This window comes from Neovison vison, chromosome 4 (assembly GCF_020171115.1).
Source record: "Neovison vison isolate M4711 chromosome 4, ASM_NN_V1, whole genome shotgun sequence".
In the NCBI taxonomy this organism is placed as follows: domain Eukaryota; kingdom Metazoa; phylum Chordata; class Mammalia; order Carnivora; family Mustelidae; genus Neogale; species Neogale vison.
Window position 1 is genome coordinate 8,852,865 of NC_058094.1, and position 18,555 is coordinate 8,871,419.

At 48.3% G+C, this 18,555-nt stretch overlaps 1 protein-coding gene across 1 annotated transcript in view; it reads right to left on the reverse strand.

The window, feature by feature from the left end:
* Positions 1-9,545: 9,545 nt before the first annotated feature.
* Positions 9,546-18,555, reverse strand: part of TG (thyroglobulin) — a 244,302-nt gene continuing 235,292 nt past the window's right edge. Inside the window, exons 46-48 of the mRNA XM_044244917.1 lie at positions 12,046-12,180; positions 10,541-10,734; positions 9,546-9,675 (exon numbers count right to left, since the gene is read on the reverse strand). Of these exons, the coding sequence (XP_044100852.1) occupies positions 9,575-9,675; positions 10,541-10,734; positions 12,046-12,180 (430 nt within the window). The 3' untranslated portion in view covers positions 9,546-9,574. The remainder of the gene's footprint in view (positions 9,676-10,540; positions 10,735-12,045; positions 12,181-18,555) is intronic.

The following is an 18,555-nucleotide window of genomic DNA, read 5'->3' on the forward strand; positions in this document are numbered from 1 at the left end:
TGGGCCTGGGTAGCCATACAATAAGAGATCTTGAAGGGCGGTGGGACACTTGGGGAAAAGAGGAACATGGCAACCGCTAGCCACTAACCACTGGTGCCTGGCACTCAGTAGGCCTCCACAAATGGTGGTATTGGTGACATCACCAGAATACTTGGTAAATGTATATATCCGCCAAGGGGCTTGGTGTTTCAGACTTCATAATCTGGAGTTTCTGAGTATTTGTTGTCTATTACTGACATAATGAGTTGGCTGAAAACAATACAAATGTATTCTATCATAGTTTCTGTGGGTCAGGTCCCAGTTCCTTGCTGGTTGTCAGCTGGGGGACACCCTTAGCTCCTAGAGGCTTCTGTCTGGTCCTTGTAAGCAGACCCCCCCACAACTCAGAGGCAGCAACAGCATGATGAATCCTTCTGCTTGAAATCTCTATGCCGTCCCCTTCAGCCACATCTCTTCTACCTCTCTCCAGAGAAGGTTCTCTGCTTCTAAGGGACCATGTGATTAGATTGGGCCCCCGGGGAAATACTCCAGAACATTTCCTATATTAAGGTCCCTGACCTTAATCTTACCTGCCAAGACTCTTTTGCCACGAAACTACCTATCCATAGATTTCAGGCAGTTAACAGAGTAGTGATGTCTTTACAGTACCATGATATCTAGCACATTCCACAGTGAATTCTGTCTCACGATGAAAACAGAATTGCTAATTCTGAGAGACTCCAAGCTGGAGAAATCTGAGCTTTCCTTCCTTCTTTAAAATAAATAAATAAATAAATAAATAAATTCTTGAACGCATGTTGTGTGCCAAGACCTTTGCTAAGAACTTGGGATCCATACTGGAAATAATGCCACTAAGAAGGAAGAGAAAGAGCAGGAAGAGAAAGAGAAACCACTTTTGCTGCATGTCTACTGTGTCAGCTACACTTCCTGTGTTTTCTCTAATGTTCAAGGTCACCCCACTATACAGATGAGACAACTGGGGGTCAGGGGTTTGATAAATTGCCCAAGGTCATCCAACTCATCCACTGCGAAGTCAAGACATGTACCCTCTTTCCCTTCTGCCCCTCCTGCTTTAAGACACTCAGGACATCTCTAGTCCACAGAAGGGAACGGAACATCTTTGGGGGCCAGGCCACCGAGGGTCACTTCCCTCTTCCCCTAGGGGGTGAGGGTCCCTGGGGTGTTTCCCAAGCAGCTGGAGGGGGGAGCTGGCTGAACTGAGGGCCCTAACCTAGATGCCCAGAGGTCTTCTGCAGAAGCCGGAGTGGGGAGATCGCAATGATGGGGTGAGGGAGGGGCCTAGAAGTCTCCTCTGGCCGAATTTACATGTTCTTGGTTGTCCAGGTGCACTCCTTCCTCTTTTTAATGACTTGGTGTATTTATAGCTCATCCCCAAAGGGTAATGAGCCGTAGACTTCAGTCTGCAGTCTTGTAGAGAACTGGGAAGAAATTAGGTGCTTAATATGGGCTGTTGAGCAAAGTGAGAAGGGCCATGACAGAGAGCCAGAAACATCTAAGTAAAAAGTGCTGCATCCCAAGAAAAATTCACCTCCAGTACTAGTATTGCTCTTAATAATGACCCTTCGCCTATTGAAGAGTGACAGGGTGCTAGATGCTTTCCTGTGCCATGGATGGATGCTTATTTATTTATTCCTCACAGCACCCTGGACAAGTGTTGAGAGAGGCATTTTATCATGAACTCAGGAGGTGCTTAGAGTTGTGAAGTAACTTGCTGTAGGACATAACACTGGTCTGTTTAGGTTCAAAGACAGGTGTGGGCTCTGCAAGCTCCCAGCCCAAGTCCCTTCCACCAGCCACACAGAAAGGCCAGCAATGCCTCTAGGTCCATCCATGATTTTATTATAGCCCACAGCAACACTGTAATGGAGGAGTTTTCTTCTATTTGACAGGTAAATGAACCAAATTTCAGAAAGGCCAAGGATCACATTTAGGAGGGGCAGTGGAAGGAGTAAGGTTAGAGATTAAGCTCTGGCATTTCCACACTATGTCATCTTGCTCTGCGACCATGTGGGTCCTGACACCTGCACTGGTGTGTGAGGTCACATGGACTTGTCACTTCATGGGACAGTTCTGGGCCTCCCAGGTCTTCCTCTGCCTGTGATGAGTCGGGGGGGGGGCAATTTCTCCTTATTTGACCTTGTGTGCTATTTCTTCTACCCAGAACCCTACTCTCTCCAGTTCTTCCATGGCTGGCTCAGCTGATCAACCAGATACACACAAACATCATCTCCTCATGAGGGGGACCAGAGTGTCTCTTCTTTCCCTCACCTATGGCCTAGCACACACCTGGACTCAAGGATGTTCATGACAGCTGGGTGAGGGCAAGGGAGGAAGGTAGAAAGTCTCATTCAGAGGCAGAGAAGACCTAATGAGCCTCAGTTTAAATGAGAGGGGAAAAAGAGGATGAGGGCACCCCAAGGTCACTGTAGAAAGGACCAGAAAAGGTCTTAGGTAGACACTAGGTCCCTTCACCCCTTATAATGCAGACCCTGTCCCAGGCCAGCCAGCACTTCCGGAGAAGATTCCTCCTGGTAGTAGCCTCAAGTTTCATGGTTAGCTCCATTGTCTATTTCCTTACTGTGACAGTCACTCATTTTCCAACATGGGAAAGGCCCAGAATGTTTGTCCCCAGGGGCACAATTGGGAGAGGGTACCCAGAGCACAGCAGTAGGCTGGGCAGTCTTGCTCTGGAGATGGAAAGCTGAACAGTTCATTGGGTGGATGCAGGTCCATTGAAAGAGAGGAGTATGGGCAGGGACTCAGGAGCCCTGGAAGGACCGGGAACTCAGAAGGAACCTGGGGCTCCCCCTCAGCAAATGAGGGCAGCCTTGTGTCTGGGCATGACCAAGGCAGCTCCAAAAAAATGTGGAGGCTTGCCAGGTGTTGTCACACCCTCAGGCTCTTGTAAGATTGCTCATACAGGGGAGATGCCTAGGACACCAACCCCACACCCCTAAGCTTTCTATGTCCTACTTAGCTTTGTATGTCCTTTGTACTCCACTTGGGGTCACCTTCTTGAGAACATTTCCTGGCTTGACTTAGGTGCTCCTCTTCCAGCTCCCAAAACATCTGGTCTACCCCAGCCACTGCTTATATGCCACTGTACTGTGACCAGCTGCATACTTGTCTGAGTGGAATTATTCATCTTTGTACTGTAGCACTGAGCTGAGGGTCTGGCACAAAGTGAAGAATGAACTGGACTAAATATATATTGGCAAGGAAAACATCAAATTATTGTTCACCAATTTTAATAATGCAGGGCGTTCATTTCTCTTGCCCCACAGAAACCTCCCAGCAACACTAGGAGAGTGATGAGTTGTTCAGATTTTCCAGCTGAAGCTTAATGTCCTGATTGGTGAAGGGGTTTGTTCTGGGTCATTCAGTTGGTGAGTGGCTGAGTCAGAACTCAAACTTCTGTCTGATTCCATAAACCAAATACTTTCCTCTATCTCGAAAACCTTAAGGCTATGATTTCCAAACCTGGCTAAGATTCACTAAGTGTGGTGTAAGAGCACACACATTCCTTGAAGATAGAATGCTATCATAGGGTGCAAGGGGAAAGAGGATAAGAAAGAAGGGAGGGAGAGAAACAGCAATTATAAATGTTAGATGCTGTTCTCCAAAGAGGCTGCACCAACTTGCATTCCCACCAAAAGTTTAAGAGGGGTCCCCTTTCTCCACATCCTCTCCAACACATGTTGTTTGTCTTGCTAATTTTGGCCATTCTAACTGGTATAAGGTGATATCTCAATGTGGTTTTAATTTGAATCTCCCTGATGGCTAGTGATGATGAACATTTTTTCATGTGTCTGATAGCCATTTGTATGTCTTCATTGGAGGGGTGTCTGTTCATATCTTCTGCCCATTTTTTGATATGATTTTCTGTTTTGTGTGTGTTGAGTTTGAGGAGTTCTTTATAGATCCTGGATATCAACCTTTTGTCTGTACTGTCATTTGCAAATATCTTCTCCCATTCTGTGGGTTGCCTCTTTGTTTTCTTGACTGTTTCCTTTGCTGTGCAGAAGCTTTTGATTTTGATGAAATCCCAAAAGTTCATTTTCGCTTTTGTTTCCTTTGCCTTTGGAGACATATCTTGAAAGAAGTTGCTGTGGCTGTTATCAAAGAGGTTACTGCCTACGTTCTCCTTTAGGATTCTGATGAATTCCTGTCTCACGTTGAGGTCTTTTATCCATTTTGAGTTTATCTTTGTGTAGGTGTAAGAGAATGGACTATATAAGACTATAAGACTATATAAGACTACATATAGCTGTCCAGTTTTCCCAGCACCATTTATTGAAGAGACTGTCTTTTTTCCACTGTATATTTTTTCCTGTTTTGTCGAAGATTATTTGACCATAGAGTTGAGGGTCCATATCTGGGCTCTCTACTCTGTTCCACTGGTCTATATGTCTGTTTTTATGCCAGTACCATGCTGTCTTGGTGATCACAGCTTTGTAGTAAAGCTTGAAATCAGGTAACGTGATGCTCCCAGTTTTATTTTTTGTTTTTCAACATTTCCTTAGCAATTCGGGGTCTCTTCTGATTCGATACAAATTTTTTGGATTATTTGCTCCAGCTCTTTGAAGAATGCCGGTGGAATTTTGATCCGAATGGCATTAAAAGTATAGATTGCTCTAGGCAGTATAGACATTTTAACAATGTTTATTCTTCCGATCCAAGAGCATGGAATGGTCTTCCATCTATTTGTGTCCTCTTCAATTTCTTTCATGAGTGTTCTGTAGTTCCTCAAGTACAGATCCTTTACCTCTTTGGTTAGGTTTATTCCCAGGTATCTTATGGTTCTTGGTGCTATAGTAAATGGAATCGATTTACCTAATTCCCAGGACAGTAGAAACAAAAAGGAAAAGGGGAGGTTAAAGGATGCCAACAGGCTCATCATTTAAGTTGCCAGCTAGGGACTGTTGGGACATTGATGGAATAAGAAAAATACATTAAGAATCACAAAAGAAGCGCACCTGGGTGGCTCAGTCAGTCAAGGCTCCGACTCTTGATTTTGGCTCGGGTCATGATCTCAGGGTTGTGAGACTGAGCCCCATGTCAGGATCTGTAGTGGGCATGGAGCCTGCTTTAGATTCTCTGTCTCCCTCTCCCTTTGATCCTTCCCCCACCAACCCTCTCAAAAACAACAACAAAAACAAACACAAACACAAACAAACAAACAAACAAAGAATTATAGAAGTAACCAAAAGAGGAAATAAGAATTATACTGTCATCCTGCTTTTGGAGACATATGTAGAGAGCCTGAGGGGGTACTGAGTGGGTAAAACCCTCACTGGACTCTGCAGGGAATCAACGCCTGGCATCAAGTGGATAAATCACAGAAAACAGGTAAAGTCACACTGTCCTGAGTCATGCGGGTCACCAGACAGAGAGGGGAACTCTGAAAAGAAGGGGCTGCTTCACAGGGGATGATGGCAGGTGGGGGCCATGGGAGGTAATTGCTTGGGTACAGGTGTTGTGTATTTGAAAATACAGATTTATAAACCCTGCCCTAGACCTATTCATTCTGAAAAAAAAAAAAATAATTGGAATCTCTGATTCTAAAAATAGGAGACTCTGATTTTCATGTGCTGACTTCTGTCTTGTAACCACTGCCTGAGGGTCTTGGATGGTCTGGGAGGAGTTGTTCTCATCTTCTCAGCTCCAGGGGGAACCACAGGGCATCCGGAGCTCTGGCCATTCAGCTGCCTCTGTGCAGGGCCTTGGGAGGCAGAGGACTTTGCAGGCTGATGTTATAACTTCCCTTTGAGAAAGTCACTGACCTCCTTCTCCTGTCCTTCAGGTCTGCTTCCAGCTCAAGAGGAAGCTGATTCAGATGAATGACTGGACTTATGGTGAATTTCTTCACTTCCTTTCTTGATTCCTGTTTTAGCTAATCTTTAAGATCATTTGGGTTCCCAGGGTGAGATGCTGCCCTGTTCACCTCCTGACTTCTCAGTGACCCTGGCCTTGGCACTGCATGTCCTGTGGCCTTCCCGATCTTGGCCAAGGGGAAAAGAGTTTGTGATGTCTTATGGCTGTTTTGCACACATCCTGCTGGCCCATCCCATCTGGACATGGACAAGGACTTCCAGATGAATCTCTGGTGTAGGAGGAAGTCCTAGAGTGGGAGTGCGGGGCTGCCTTTCTGAAACAAGCCCAGACAGGGGCTGGATCTGGGAGCCTGGGATGCATACCTTCTCTCTGGCTGTCACTTCTTCATCAAGATATGGGCTCAGGGGGCACCTGGGTGGCTCCGTGAGTTAAGCCTCTGCCTTTGGCTCAGGTCATGATCACAGGGTCCTGGGATTGAGCCCCACATCGGGCTCTCTGCTCAGCAGAAAGCCTGCTTCCTCCTCTCTCTCTGCCTGCTTCTCCACCTACTTGAGATCTCTGTCTGTCAAATAAATAAATAAAATCTTACAAAAAAAAAAAAAAGATATGGGCTCAGGCCCCCTTCAGCTCAAACCATCTAACTACAGTGTGTTGCCTCTTTGGTCACTCTTTTCTGCGAGCTGTTCCAGGCAGAGGCTCAGACAGCCTGGCCTTTGGATCCCTTATCAATCTCCCATCTATAGCTTTCTTGTGGACTGGCTTGTAGTGGATGCTTTGAATGGACTGTTAACTATAAGGGCTTGTGAACACTACTTCACTGTTTTCTGTTTATATACTTTAGTGCCCTTAATCTGCAGGGCGGATTTGCAAAGTAGGCATTATTATTACAACAGGATGTTAACATGAGATGTTTTCTAGCTCAGTTTTCAAAGACTGAGAACAAATAGCAGGTGGCATCCGGTACTAGACTGTAGTGCAGGGCCAACAAAGGGGATGGCCCAACTTGGTTCCACCAACATTAGACCATCCCCCACTCCAACCGCATTAAAGAACGTGAGTGACCCATGTCCAGGACTACTGGTGGTGGATTTGGTGTTTCAATATTGGTCTGGAGTAGAATTTTTATGATCAGGAAAAGAATGAGTGATGCCTGAGGTTTGGTCCAAAGGCAGGATAAACTATACCCCTGATAGAGATAACAATATTTTAGTTTTCTATGAATGTGGGAAGAAATCATCATGAATTTATGGGCTTAAAACAATAGAAATTTATTATCTCACAGTTCTGTAGATCAGAAATCCAACATAAAGCTCAGTGGGCTAAAATCAAGGGGTCAGCAGGCTGCATTCCTTTTTAGAGTTTGAAGGAGAGAGGGCATTTCTTTGCTTCTTTCAGCTTCTAGAGGCCGCACAATCCCTTCCTCCATCTCTAGCACCAGCAATTTTGGGCCAAGTCCTTCTCACACTGACATCCCTCTGGTCGCCTCTCCTGCCTCCCTCCTTTACTTTTGAAGACCCACCTGTGGGTTTTGAAGACCCACATTGTTGTTCATTGGACCTGAGTGGGTAATCACAGATATATTCCCTATCTTAAGGTTAGCTGATTGACAACCTTGACTCCATCTTTGACCTAATACCACTTAGAGTATAGCCTTGGTTATTCACAGTTTCTAGGAATTGGGCTATCATTTTTGGGGAGGGCCGTTATTCTGCTTACCCGAAATGGATACTGAAATAAAAATGAAATAAATGGATACTGAAATAAAAATGCTTTCAGCATACCCCTTGTGAAGAATTGCTCATCCAGTAAACTTAATGAAATTCATTCTACAATTAAGTAAAACAAAGATCAGAGAAGTTAAGAGTGGGGTCCATTCTTACCTGTGCATTGGAATCCTTGATGCCTGGTCCCCACCCACCCCCTTCCAGGATTCCAATCTAATTGTTCTGGGATGTGGCATTGGTACTGGGATTTTGTAAAAGGACTCTGATGATTCTAGCTGTTGGCCAAGGCTGGGAACCACTGGGCTAAAGGTATTACTCCAAGTCATTCCATTACTTTGAACTCCTGGCCCAGATCTTATTTCAAAGCCCCCACTAAGGTGTCGGTGGATGAGGAAACCCTACGCTTCTACCCTGTAAGTATCTCTTCGTTCATTGCTGTTAACTGTACCCCAGCTTTGTTGGAACAGCAGTCTAGGGAATATCCTCTAAGGAGTAAGTCATGTTTGTTTAATCGGATCATGGTAAGCCCATTCCCTATTGTGCATGATTGTCTAAAAGTAGGGACACAACACCATTATGGCCAATGAAATGTAAAGGGAATCTTGCCGGGAATTTCTGGGAAAGAAATTTTTCCAAGAAAAGAAAGAGATGCTTAAAGGAAAGTCCCTCCATACCACGCCTTGCGTGCTTCCAGTGCGGATGCCTTCAGGAGCAAATGTGATGTCTGGAACAGTGGCAACCATATTGTGTCAGTGAAATGAGGCATCATCCATGTATGAAGACAGCAAAGAGGAAGGCCAATCCTCAGATCATGCCCCTCCTGGAGTACACTTCAGTTAAGGCACTGTAGTTGGGTGTTTGCTACTTGCACTGAACTATCCTGATTGATCCTCTAAGCAGATGAGAGGTTACCCGAGGTTTTCAATAGTTTCAGTAGGTTCTGCATGACACAGAGTTTGGCTGTAGACCTATCCACAGTCTAGGAAGTGCAGGGAAATAGAGAAATCAGAAGACCTGAGTTGAACTCTGATTCTCCACCTCCTCCTTGTATGAATTTAGGCATGTCACAAGCCTTTCTGAGACTCACCCTCTACTTCTTCAAAATGGGGGTGATGTTCCCAACTTATGAACAAGTACTGAATTTTGTCTATGCTCAAATGAGGTGATGTGTGTCAACATATCTTCTGACATACTTTATAAATGACATGGAGGATGTTAACCAACTCCATCTGTTTTTACTTCGGGTTAATTTTCTCCCTTTCTGTGTGTGTGCATGTGTGTGTGTGTGATTAAAAGAGAGACAGTCTTAGATTCTCCTTCATGAGTATGTCCCTTAGAGGGGTAAATGATCAAATCTGTTGGTGATCTGGGAGCCCAAAGCAACCCTAACTAGGGTAATAATTCTATCTCTTTGTCCCAAGCCTTTCACATTCAATCAAGTCCTATCAATTCTGCTTCCTAAAGAGTTCTCAGATCTCTGCCTTCCCCACCTCTACCCTCACTACCTGGACTCAGACCTCATTGTCTCTTGCTTAGAATATTGGACCAGCCTAGTTGGTCTCCCACCTCCATTCTGGAACCTTCACTTGAAAATCCTTTCTAACACGCGGGTGGGATTGTATCACTCTGTGGCCTGCCCTCAATGCATCCGCATTTCTCATGTTATTGTTCACAGCTATTCACCTGCCTTTTTCTCCATCTATAGGGCAGGGTCTCTGTCTCCCTTGCAATCAGCACAAGGCCTGGTGTACATAAAATGCTCCACAAATATTGGCTGGAAGGAAATGGCAGCCTGGGGTTCAAGCCTTAGGAAGATCATTAAAACACAGTTTGGTGTCTCCCCAGGACTATCTTGAATTAACAAATCTGAGTCACCAATGCTTCACGGCATGTAGACACTTTATTGAAAGTTAGTGGCTATTTTAGAGAATAAGATGCCTTGTGGCAGCCAGAGATGGGGTTGGCAGGCTAGGCAGGAGGGTCTTAGAAGATGGTCACTTGGTGTAGCTCTTGGATCCTGGCTCTCCTGCCAGCCCAGGGTTAACCAGCCCATCCTCCTCTTCACTCTCTGCTGACAGCTCCTGCTTGGCTTTATCTGAAATAGAATGGTGGTCCATTCAGATCTGGACTTCTCCCTTGTCTTTTCCCCCTTGGTCCTAAGAGACCTCAGCCTCTGATGGGCCTTCCCTACAAATGTTCAATGGAGGGGAATTTCCAGGGGTCGGGTACCAGATTTATCACCAGGCTCTTGGGTCATGCTAAGAGTATAATAAGACTTGGGTTTAACATAGATCCTCTTGGCCTTGGAGGCTAAATTCAGCATGGAGGGTCTAAAACATGGTGGTCAAGGTCAGTTTCTTGTTGAACGTTGCACTCCCATGTTTAGCTGCACAAAAAAATCATGTCCTTCTGAAAACCTTCAGCCCCACCATCCACCTCCCTGGGAAGCCTTCTCAGACCCTCCCTCCACGGGGCTCCCACTGGCCTGGGTGCAGACTTCCATTGCAGGGTGGGGACAGATGAGAGCCATTCTCTGGGTTGTGTTACTCACTGCCCCCCTCTCCTGGAAGCTTCTTAAGGGCATTGCTTTCATTCTGTATTCCCAGTGCCCTCATTATGATTCGGTTTATCTCCTTAATGACTGCTCATCAGGAAGTGCACTTCAGGGGTAAGAGGTAATAATACCTACTTCTCCCCAGCTAGACATCCCACCCCTAGACCCCTGGTGTCCTGGCTCTGAGGCTTAATCTCTCTGAAAATTCCCCCATCAGAACAGGAGCGCCCCCCCACCCCGCCCCGACTGGGAGCTCCTCATGGAGAAGGGCTGTGTTGATGGCACTCCATGACTCCGTGGCTCCAAGCACACAACCTGGGTCTGCCGCACAGTGAGCTCGGTAGATGCTGGGGATGAACTACCCGCCCGCCCTCTGCCCAGCCCCTGTTTGCTCTGGCTTCCCCACCTGCCGCTGCCGCCTTCAGAGACTGGATGTACTTGGACCAGAAGGAGCAGTCAGCACTTTTGAGGCCCTGTCGATTGGGGAGCAGGACGCTGAGCTCCTTGTAGTTCTCCCCGCCGGCCCGCGGGATGAAGTCAGGCCAGGGGGCTGCAAACTCAGGGGCTTTCCTTGAGAACTCATGCGGGTAGTTCGGATTTCTGGGAAAATGACAAGAAAGAAACATCCATGAGGGAAACATGGCTTTCCTTTTATCACTTGGGATCCCTTTCCACTTGCACTTGGTTTCCAAAGACCAAGTCCCTCGCCTTTAGGTGTCAAAGCGGGGTTTGGACCTGCCTGATCCAATTTCTGCAGCTGTGTTCTGATCTGCCGCATTACAAATGATTGAAAGTGGAAAGGCCCATTTCTGGAATTCACACAAGGTCACCATGTCCCCTTCCATCCTGGTGCCCTTCTATCTGGACACCACAAGCAGTCCCTGGAATGTCCCTGGAATGCCTCCATTTGTCCCAGGCCTGGGAAGGAGGGTGGGCCCCAAACCAAGCCAGCTTATCTACCCCCTGTAAGCCATCTTCCCTATGAGGGTGAGGACATCCCTTGTCACACTCTGGCACCTCTCCAGCCCTGCCACCAGCCCCTCCTCCCAGCCCCACCTGACCTCCTGACATTCACCAAATAAGCTGTTTCTTGTCCCTTCCACCCGAAGTGACTTTGTTTGTATGCTCCTCTCCTAGGCTTCTTCTACTCTCTGGCACCTTGTGTCTGAATATCCTGTTGTCCTTCAAGGCCCAGCTTCCATGTCATTTCCCCAGTGAAACATTTTCTAAATCTGAATTAAAAGAAAAGTCTTTCCACTCAACTCCCACAATGAACTAGATAAAGTTCTACTTCGCCCCGCTTTTAATTATGGTTGGGTTTTGGGTTTCCGACTGTCAGTAGGTTATGGATGATGTCTGGCAAAGAGGTAAAGGGGGAGCCATCCTTGGAAGTGGGGACAGTGACTATGCCACTTGGGCTAGAATAGAGGTATGCAGGGATGCCAGCGTAGATAAGGAAAGGTCTTGAACATCTTAACTGAATTCGATCACCTAAGACCATGGTTCTCAACTTGGGGAGTTTGTGCCCCCCACGTGGCATCCGGCACCATCTGATAGTTTGTTCTCACAAACAATGTGAGATGAAGTACTACTGGCATCTAGTGGGTGGAGACCAGAAAAGCTGCTAAGCCCCCCGGGCTGCACAGGATGCCCTCACCACAAAGACTTACCTGCCCCCACATCAGCAGTGCTGAGGTTCAGAAACCCTGACCTAAAGCCAGAGAATGTGGCTGAATAAGGCAGTGTGTGGGTGGAAGCTTCCCTGCACCAAGATGAACCTACAAAGACGTGGTTTGGGCTAAAAGAGGGGGACCGAGACAAGGAGACCAGTAGCAGGTGACCACAACATCTAGGGGGGTTAGGGAGGGAGGCAGGCGTGATGGCCGCAGTGGGCCCATGTGGTCCACTCACCCTGATCGGATGAAGTTCGAAAAGAACTGCATGATTTTCAGTGACAGGCTTTTCTCCTCCAGAGTGAACTGCCCCTCGTAGGCAGAGTAGAAGGGAAGCCCGAAGGCATACTGAACATCTGCCAGCAAGTCCAGGCTGAGGAAACACGCAAAAACAAGAAGAAGCAAAAGCTAAAGGAATAATAAACTACCGGAAAAGCCAAAGAGCTAAAACCCAATATTCCTCCCCAAATGAGGACTTTTCTGTCTTTATATTTAAGATTCTGGCTTAGTACTTAGTTTGTTTCGTTGAGATTTGGATGGGCCTTTAATCCGATGCCCCCTTGGAGCAGACCGATGACCCCTTCTGGTTGAAGTGCGCCCACAGCTGAGCACTTACCTCTCCAGAAATGATGCCTGTAAGCAACTTCCCGAGAGGATGCTCTTTGGACCGAAGTCTAACATGATACTTGAGCATCAAGAGAACGTTTTTCTGTTCAAAAGAGCCTCTGTTTCAAGCCCTTCTCTGTGTTAGCCCTTGTTCATAGGACTTACACTCTCACACCTATTCAAGGATGACATTCATCCACCTCGCCACCCCTAGTCCGGCACCCAGCACAAGACTGTTAGTCAGTTCATATGACTATGAGTGAAATGAATAATAATAAGCAGCAGCAGGCAGGAATACGTGTGTGGAGGACGGATGGCTGGTTGGGGTGGACAGGGCTGGAGCTGCACTGCGAAGGCCAGGCCAGGGGAACCCGGGGCCATAGGGGTGAATGCTGGGAGCGTCAGAGTGGGAAAGCTTGAAGGGACTTCATTGTGTAGCAAAGAATTAGACTTCCCCCAAAGAGAAGTCGGGCCTTTGCACCTATGGTCATACCTTTGTTTAGGGCAGAGTCTCCCCACACTGGATTTCTCCATATATGTGGTTCCACTTGATAGCCTTAGGGTAGGGGCTGGTCATGCCAAAAGACCATGTGACTTAGGGCCACATAGTACCAGTGGACCTGGAGATGGAGACTAACCATGGGCAATGAATCAGTCAATTGCACCTAAGTAACAAGGCTCTAATAAAGCCTCTGACAGCCAAGTTTGGGTGAGCTGCCCTGGTTGGGGCCACCCCATGTCCACTGTCACATATCCGTGCCAACAGAGTAACCCCCGATCACATAGGGAGGGGACTGTGGGGTTCTGTGCTTGGAACCCTCCTGGGCTCTACACCATGCCACTTTTCCTTTGTCTGGTCTCCATCCACGTCCTTTCCCTGTATCACCTTAACCATGAGTACAGCAGCTTTCAGTGACGTCTGTCTTTCTAGAGAATTATTAACCCAGGGGGTGGTCTGGGGAAGACCCTGCAATTGCACATGGTGTCAGAAGTAAGCATGGTCTTCTGTGGAGACTGACCTCTCCAACCTTCCAGTTGGCCCCAACTTATTGCAAGAGCCAACTCTAATTCTACAGATGAAGGAAACAAAGTCCAGAGAGGTTTCCTGACTTCCCAGAGGCATGCAGTGAATCGAACAGCAGAGTCGGATCAGGAGCGTGGCTAGGGGCAGGATCTAATGGGAGGCACCCACCCCAGGGCCCCCTTCCCAGGTCTTAGGCCTCCCCACTTCCAAGCTGGTGACCTGTGGCAAGTTATATGACCTCCCTGATTCCCTGCTTCATCATTTTTGGAGCAGTTACATAATTAAATGCTGGCTTTATGGGGTCATTGAGAAGACCAGAATAAGACGGTCAATGTAGTGGGTGTTTGAAAGGTAAGGGGAGTATTCTTTCTCCACTATCCTTCTACTTGCTGTGTAAGCAGCTGTCATCAGGCTAATAGCAGCATCTCAGCCTGGGGGCTCTTTAGGGTCGTCGACCATGATGGGCGGAGACACCCACTGCACGCGTGTGCTGGGAAAGGGCTCGGGCTGGATGGACTTCTGAAGGGTGCAGGGGCTGGAATTCCTCCTGGGACTGAACATAAACATGATTGCCAGGGGTGCATATGACTGTCAACAGGTCATAGAGGGAATAGCCTGGAACTGATTCACTCAGCTCAGTCAGCTCGGTCACTTAGGGCCAGTATAACCCTGGGTGAGTCACTTGACTTAGGTCTTAGTTCGCTCATCATTAAATGCCAGGCTGAACCACCAGAGCATGTGCAAACCAGTGACAAGTGCATTTCCGAGCGCCGGCGAGTATTATGATCATGGTCATTGTGCGTCAACACGGCTCCACGCTGGAAGGTGTCATAGAATGGACGGGAGACCATGCGAGATAAACAGGGCTAAGAATTTCAATCATACACCATGGCGTCCCTTTGCAACCAGCATCAGGCACCCTGCACCCATTTAGGAAAGTTTTAAACTCACAAAGGAGAGCAGGATGGAGCAATGGCATCAATATTTAAACCTCCTCATTTCTGAGAAGCTGAGTTCCTTCCAGAAGTATTTGTGGTCAAGCACAGACAAGAGTCCAGAGCCTGCACTGGCCAAGGTAACCTGTTGGTCGCCAGCTCCACTCAGTCCCTGTTTCCAGTTGCCATTTCCTGAGCAGCTGTGCTGTGCCAGGCACCGGGGTTGGACCACCCACATTCGGGACCCACCAAGGACAGAAATGACATCATCTGTGTATTTCCCAGGTGATGACCCAAGGCTCAGAAAGGTTGCCATATGCCTCTAACACAGGAGAACCAGGATCTGGAGCTGAGTCCCCCAGACCCCAAATCCCGCTCTCTGTCTACCTGTGGGCAGGGGCTGCGGATCGGTAAGAAGTACTAATGACCTGGCTTCTCAGTGATGTAAGACACAGAGAGGAAAAGAATACAGAGCAAAAAAAAAAAAAAAAAGCCAGGAAAATAGAAGTTGTAAGGGCAACAGAAATCAGCCCTTAGGTACACTCTTCATCCCATTATCTCCACGGTCCTGAGAGTAGACATTCTTGGAGTAATCTGTAGAGTGTTTACACTGGAGGAAAGTATGCTCAGAGAGGCCATTTTCTCGTCAAGGCCCCACTGGGAAGTGGCGATGCCAGACTCACGCAGAGCCTGTGATTCCAAGGCCAGCAGAGCCCTTGGCCTCACGCATAGCCTTAGGGGCCACCTACTCTGTGTGAGCTGCAGAGGAACCCGGCAGCCCGACCTCAACAGGGGATACCTGTGCCCTCACTGCCCCACCATGTTTTGCTCCTTCCCCTGCGGTGTGGACGACGGACGTGGTCTGCTTCTCAGAGGCCCTTTAGGGAAAGTGGCCACGTGAGTTTTCCACCACTGCCCTAAGAAATGACCACAAAATTGCTCAAATCAACACACACATCCTATCTCACTGTTTCCAGAGTTCGAAGGGCAGGCACGGGTCTTCCTGGGCTAAAATCGAGGTGTCAGCAGACGTTGTTCCTTCTGGAGGCTCTGAGGGAGGAGCTGTCTCCTACGCATGGGTTGTGACAGAATCTGGTTCCTTGAGGTGGAGGACCCAGGTTCCTGTTTTCTCCCTAGTCATGAGCTGAAGGTCACTCCCACCTCCTGGAGGCCACCATTGATGACTCCTTCCCTCTGTCCTCAAAGCCAGCATGCCATCTCCCACACACTCCTCTCCCTCCCTCTGATGCTTTAAAGGACTCGGGTCCTTACATTGGGCCGACATGGATGATCCTGAATAATCTCCCATCTGGAGAGCCTTAACAACACGTGTCAAGTTCCTTTGTCATGTAAGGTACCACAGTCACAGGCGTTGGGGATCAGGACACCAACATATCAAGGGGCTACATTTCTGTCTACTACAGCGGCCTTGTCTGCCATTTCTTCCAAAGAAAGAAGTAGTGTGGTGAACACGGTCCAAACCCTAGTTTAGTCACCTAATATCTGTGAAGGCTTGGACAAGATGCATGACCTTTCTGGACCTCAGTGTTCTCATCTGCAACATGGTGACTGGACCATGCTTCCAAAGAGCCAGGGAAGAGGAGCAATAATATTTCAAATCTCATGCTCAGTTTTTAACTCAGACACTCATTCCTTTTTCCTCTTTAGCTGTGAGAAACACCTGAAAACTTAAGAATGAGGGTCTTTAATCTGAGACTTCCATTGTAAGGCTCCAGAGGGCCATGAGTTTTATGTGAAACAGAGCAACACTGTAGATCAACACTTTCTTGGGAGAGCCTTCTAGCTTTCCTCATGATCCTGAGAAGATCTGTGCCAATGGTGTGCTGGTTAATAACATCATTCTAGGGTACCTGAGGGGCTCAGTAAGTTAAGCGTTCGACTCTTGATTTTAGCTCAGGTCATGATCTCAGGGTCGTGAGATCGAGCCCCACATTAGGCTCTCCACAGGGCAAGGAATCTGCTTGAGATTCTCTCTTTCCCTCTCCCTCTCACCTAAGCCCCCATCAACAAATAAATAAATAAAACAATTGCCTTTTGCCAATTTCCATGGTGTAAGTATTCTTGCCACAGAGAATTTCAACCTACTGAGATGATAGCATGGGCCTTGGGATTTGGGGAAAGATGGCCCTTGTGAATGGGCTCGGGTCACCTCCAGCTGTCACAGAGACCCCAGCAGGTCTGTGTGAGGCCCCAGCAGGTCACAGGGCACTGCTTTTAGGAAAAGACCTGGTCTTCCAGCTCATCAGAGCTGTTTAATTTAAGAGCCTGTTGTGTATGAAGACTTCTGCTTTGTTTTTTCCTTAGCAGGGCTGATCTTTATCAGGATGCTGGAGCTATTTCAAGCAGTTTAAGGCAGACATCTGGAGGAAGGGCAGCCAGTGGGAGCTGTGGAAGGGGGCATTTGGGATCGGAGGACCCTGGGCCCTGGCTGAGAATCTCAGGACTGCTGGAGAGAGAAGAGGGCATTCGGATTCTGTGGCAGCAGAAGGAGATGAGGAAGAACGATCCAGGGACAGACCAGGTAAAGAGAGAAGTTGGTCAGCTGATTGGCCATGGTGGGGCTGACAGTTCATACTTATCGATTTGGGGTGCTCTGCGCTAGGTGTGCTCACAAACACACACCCTGCAGCAGTCGCGTGGGCCTGTGCTCAAGCTGGTGGTACTTAGCTTCTACTCGTCACTTACTGTCTTTGGTAGGAATGCTCCAGCCAGCCTTTCCCTCAGCTGACAGTTACTTGCCCCAGGCTCAGGCCAGGTCTGGATCTCTCATCGTCACATGTGGGTGTGCGGGTGAGGAGAGCTCCCTGCCCGGGCTGCCGGAGCCGGGCTCCAAGCCCAATACCGCCGCTGACTCTCTGAGCCTTGGTTTTCCGCTCTGCACACTCCGATCAGCTCTGTTCAGCCTTCCGCGTAACACCCCTGGATGCTCCCTGTCTGTAGTGGATGGAAATCCCTCTTGACAAACTGCCATCCAGTCGCTGATGATGCTGGCGATGCTACCGTGAGCCAGAGTATGGGAGGAACTGACTGGCCACGTCTCGGGGACGACTCTGGGTGTGTGTGTGTGTGTGTGTGTGTGTGTGTGTGTGTTTATGGGGGCACAACGCTGGACCCAGAACAAGACCTCACTGCGGCCCATTAGCTCCCTGCCTGCTGTGTGTGGTGGTCTGAACAGGGGCTGGGGAGAGAAGAGGCTAAGTCAGCCATCTGGCACGGCTCACAGTCTCACAGGAAATGCCGAGAAGCTGACATTTTTAAAAGATGTTGTGAGATGGAGGATAGCTAGATATCAAATGCTGCAATTGTTTACAGAACCGCACAAGAAGAGAGAGACAGTGATGGCGCCTGTCTCAGGCAAGGGCTTTGAGAGCAGCTTACAGAAAGTCAGAGAGAGGAATTCCTCTCCGGGTTGACTTGTGCTGGCAAGACAAGTGGGGGTTTAGTGAGGGGGTTGGGGGGAAGGTTTTGTGAGCCGGGATGCTGCGTAACAAGCAGCAGAGGCCCCAAACCTCAGGGTGGTCCCCTCCCTTGTACTGAGAAGTGCACCATGCCAAAAAGTGAAACTGGCATCTTTCCAGGCCAAGGTAAACCAAAAGTTTGGAAGGCAGCTATGCTAACCACTATACCACCAACGCAAACCAAAAGTTTGGGAACAACTTCCCTGCCTGCTGCTCGCTGAGGTCCTTCAGGCTCTGGTTATGTGGAAGGTGCGAGAACCAAGGTCAGAGGAATGGAAGGTCACATCTTCAAGGAGATGGGGGGGACATGAGCAGCTTCTAAGCAAGCAAGCCGCAAGCTATGCTTCTTCTAGCGCCACTCCTGGAGCGGTGTGAGACGGAGGGCTTGAACTGAGAAATCAAGGGGTTGCTGCATTAGTCCGGGAGAGGCAAAAGGGCTGGCTCTGCTTACATCACGCGCCCCAACCTCCCCCTTGGGCCATCCTCATCGTCTTCAGTCCTGCTGGAAGGCACCGTAGGGAGGCCAGGCCTGCATTCCCACCAGCCTCAAGCCACTTTTCAGAGATGAGTCACTGCACAGGCTCCTGACGTGAGCTCTGCTGCCCGCACATCATTCACGGCCCTTCGGGGCTGATTAGGGAGCACCATGACCTGAGAGGAGCTCCCCTCAAGGTGAGGAGAGCCAGTGGGAAGGTCGTTCTTAC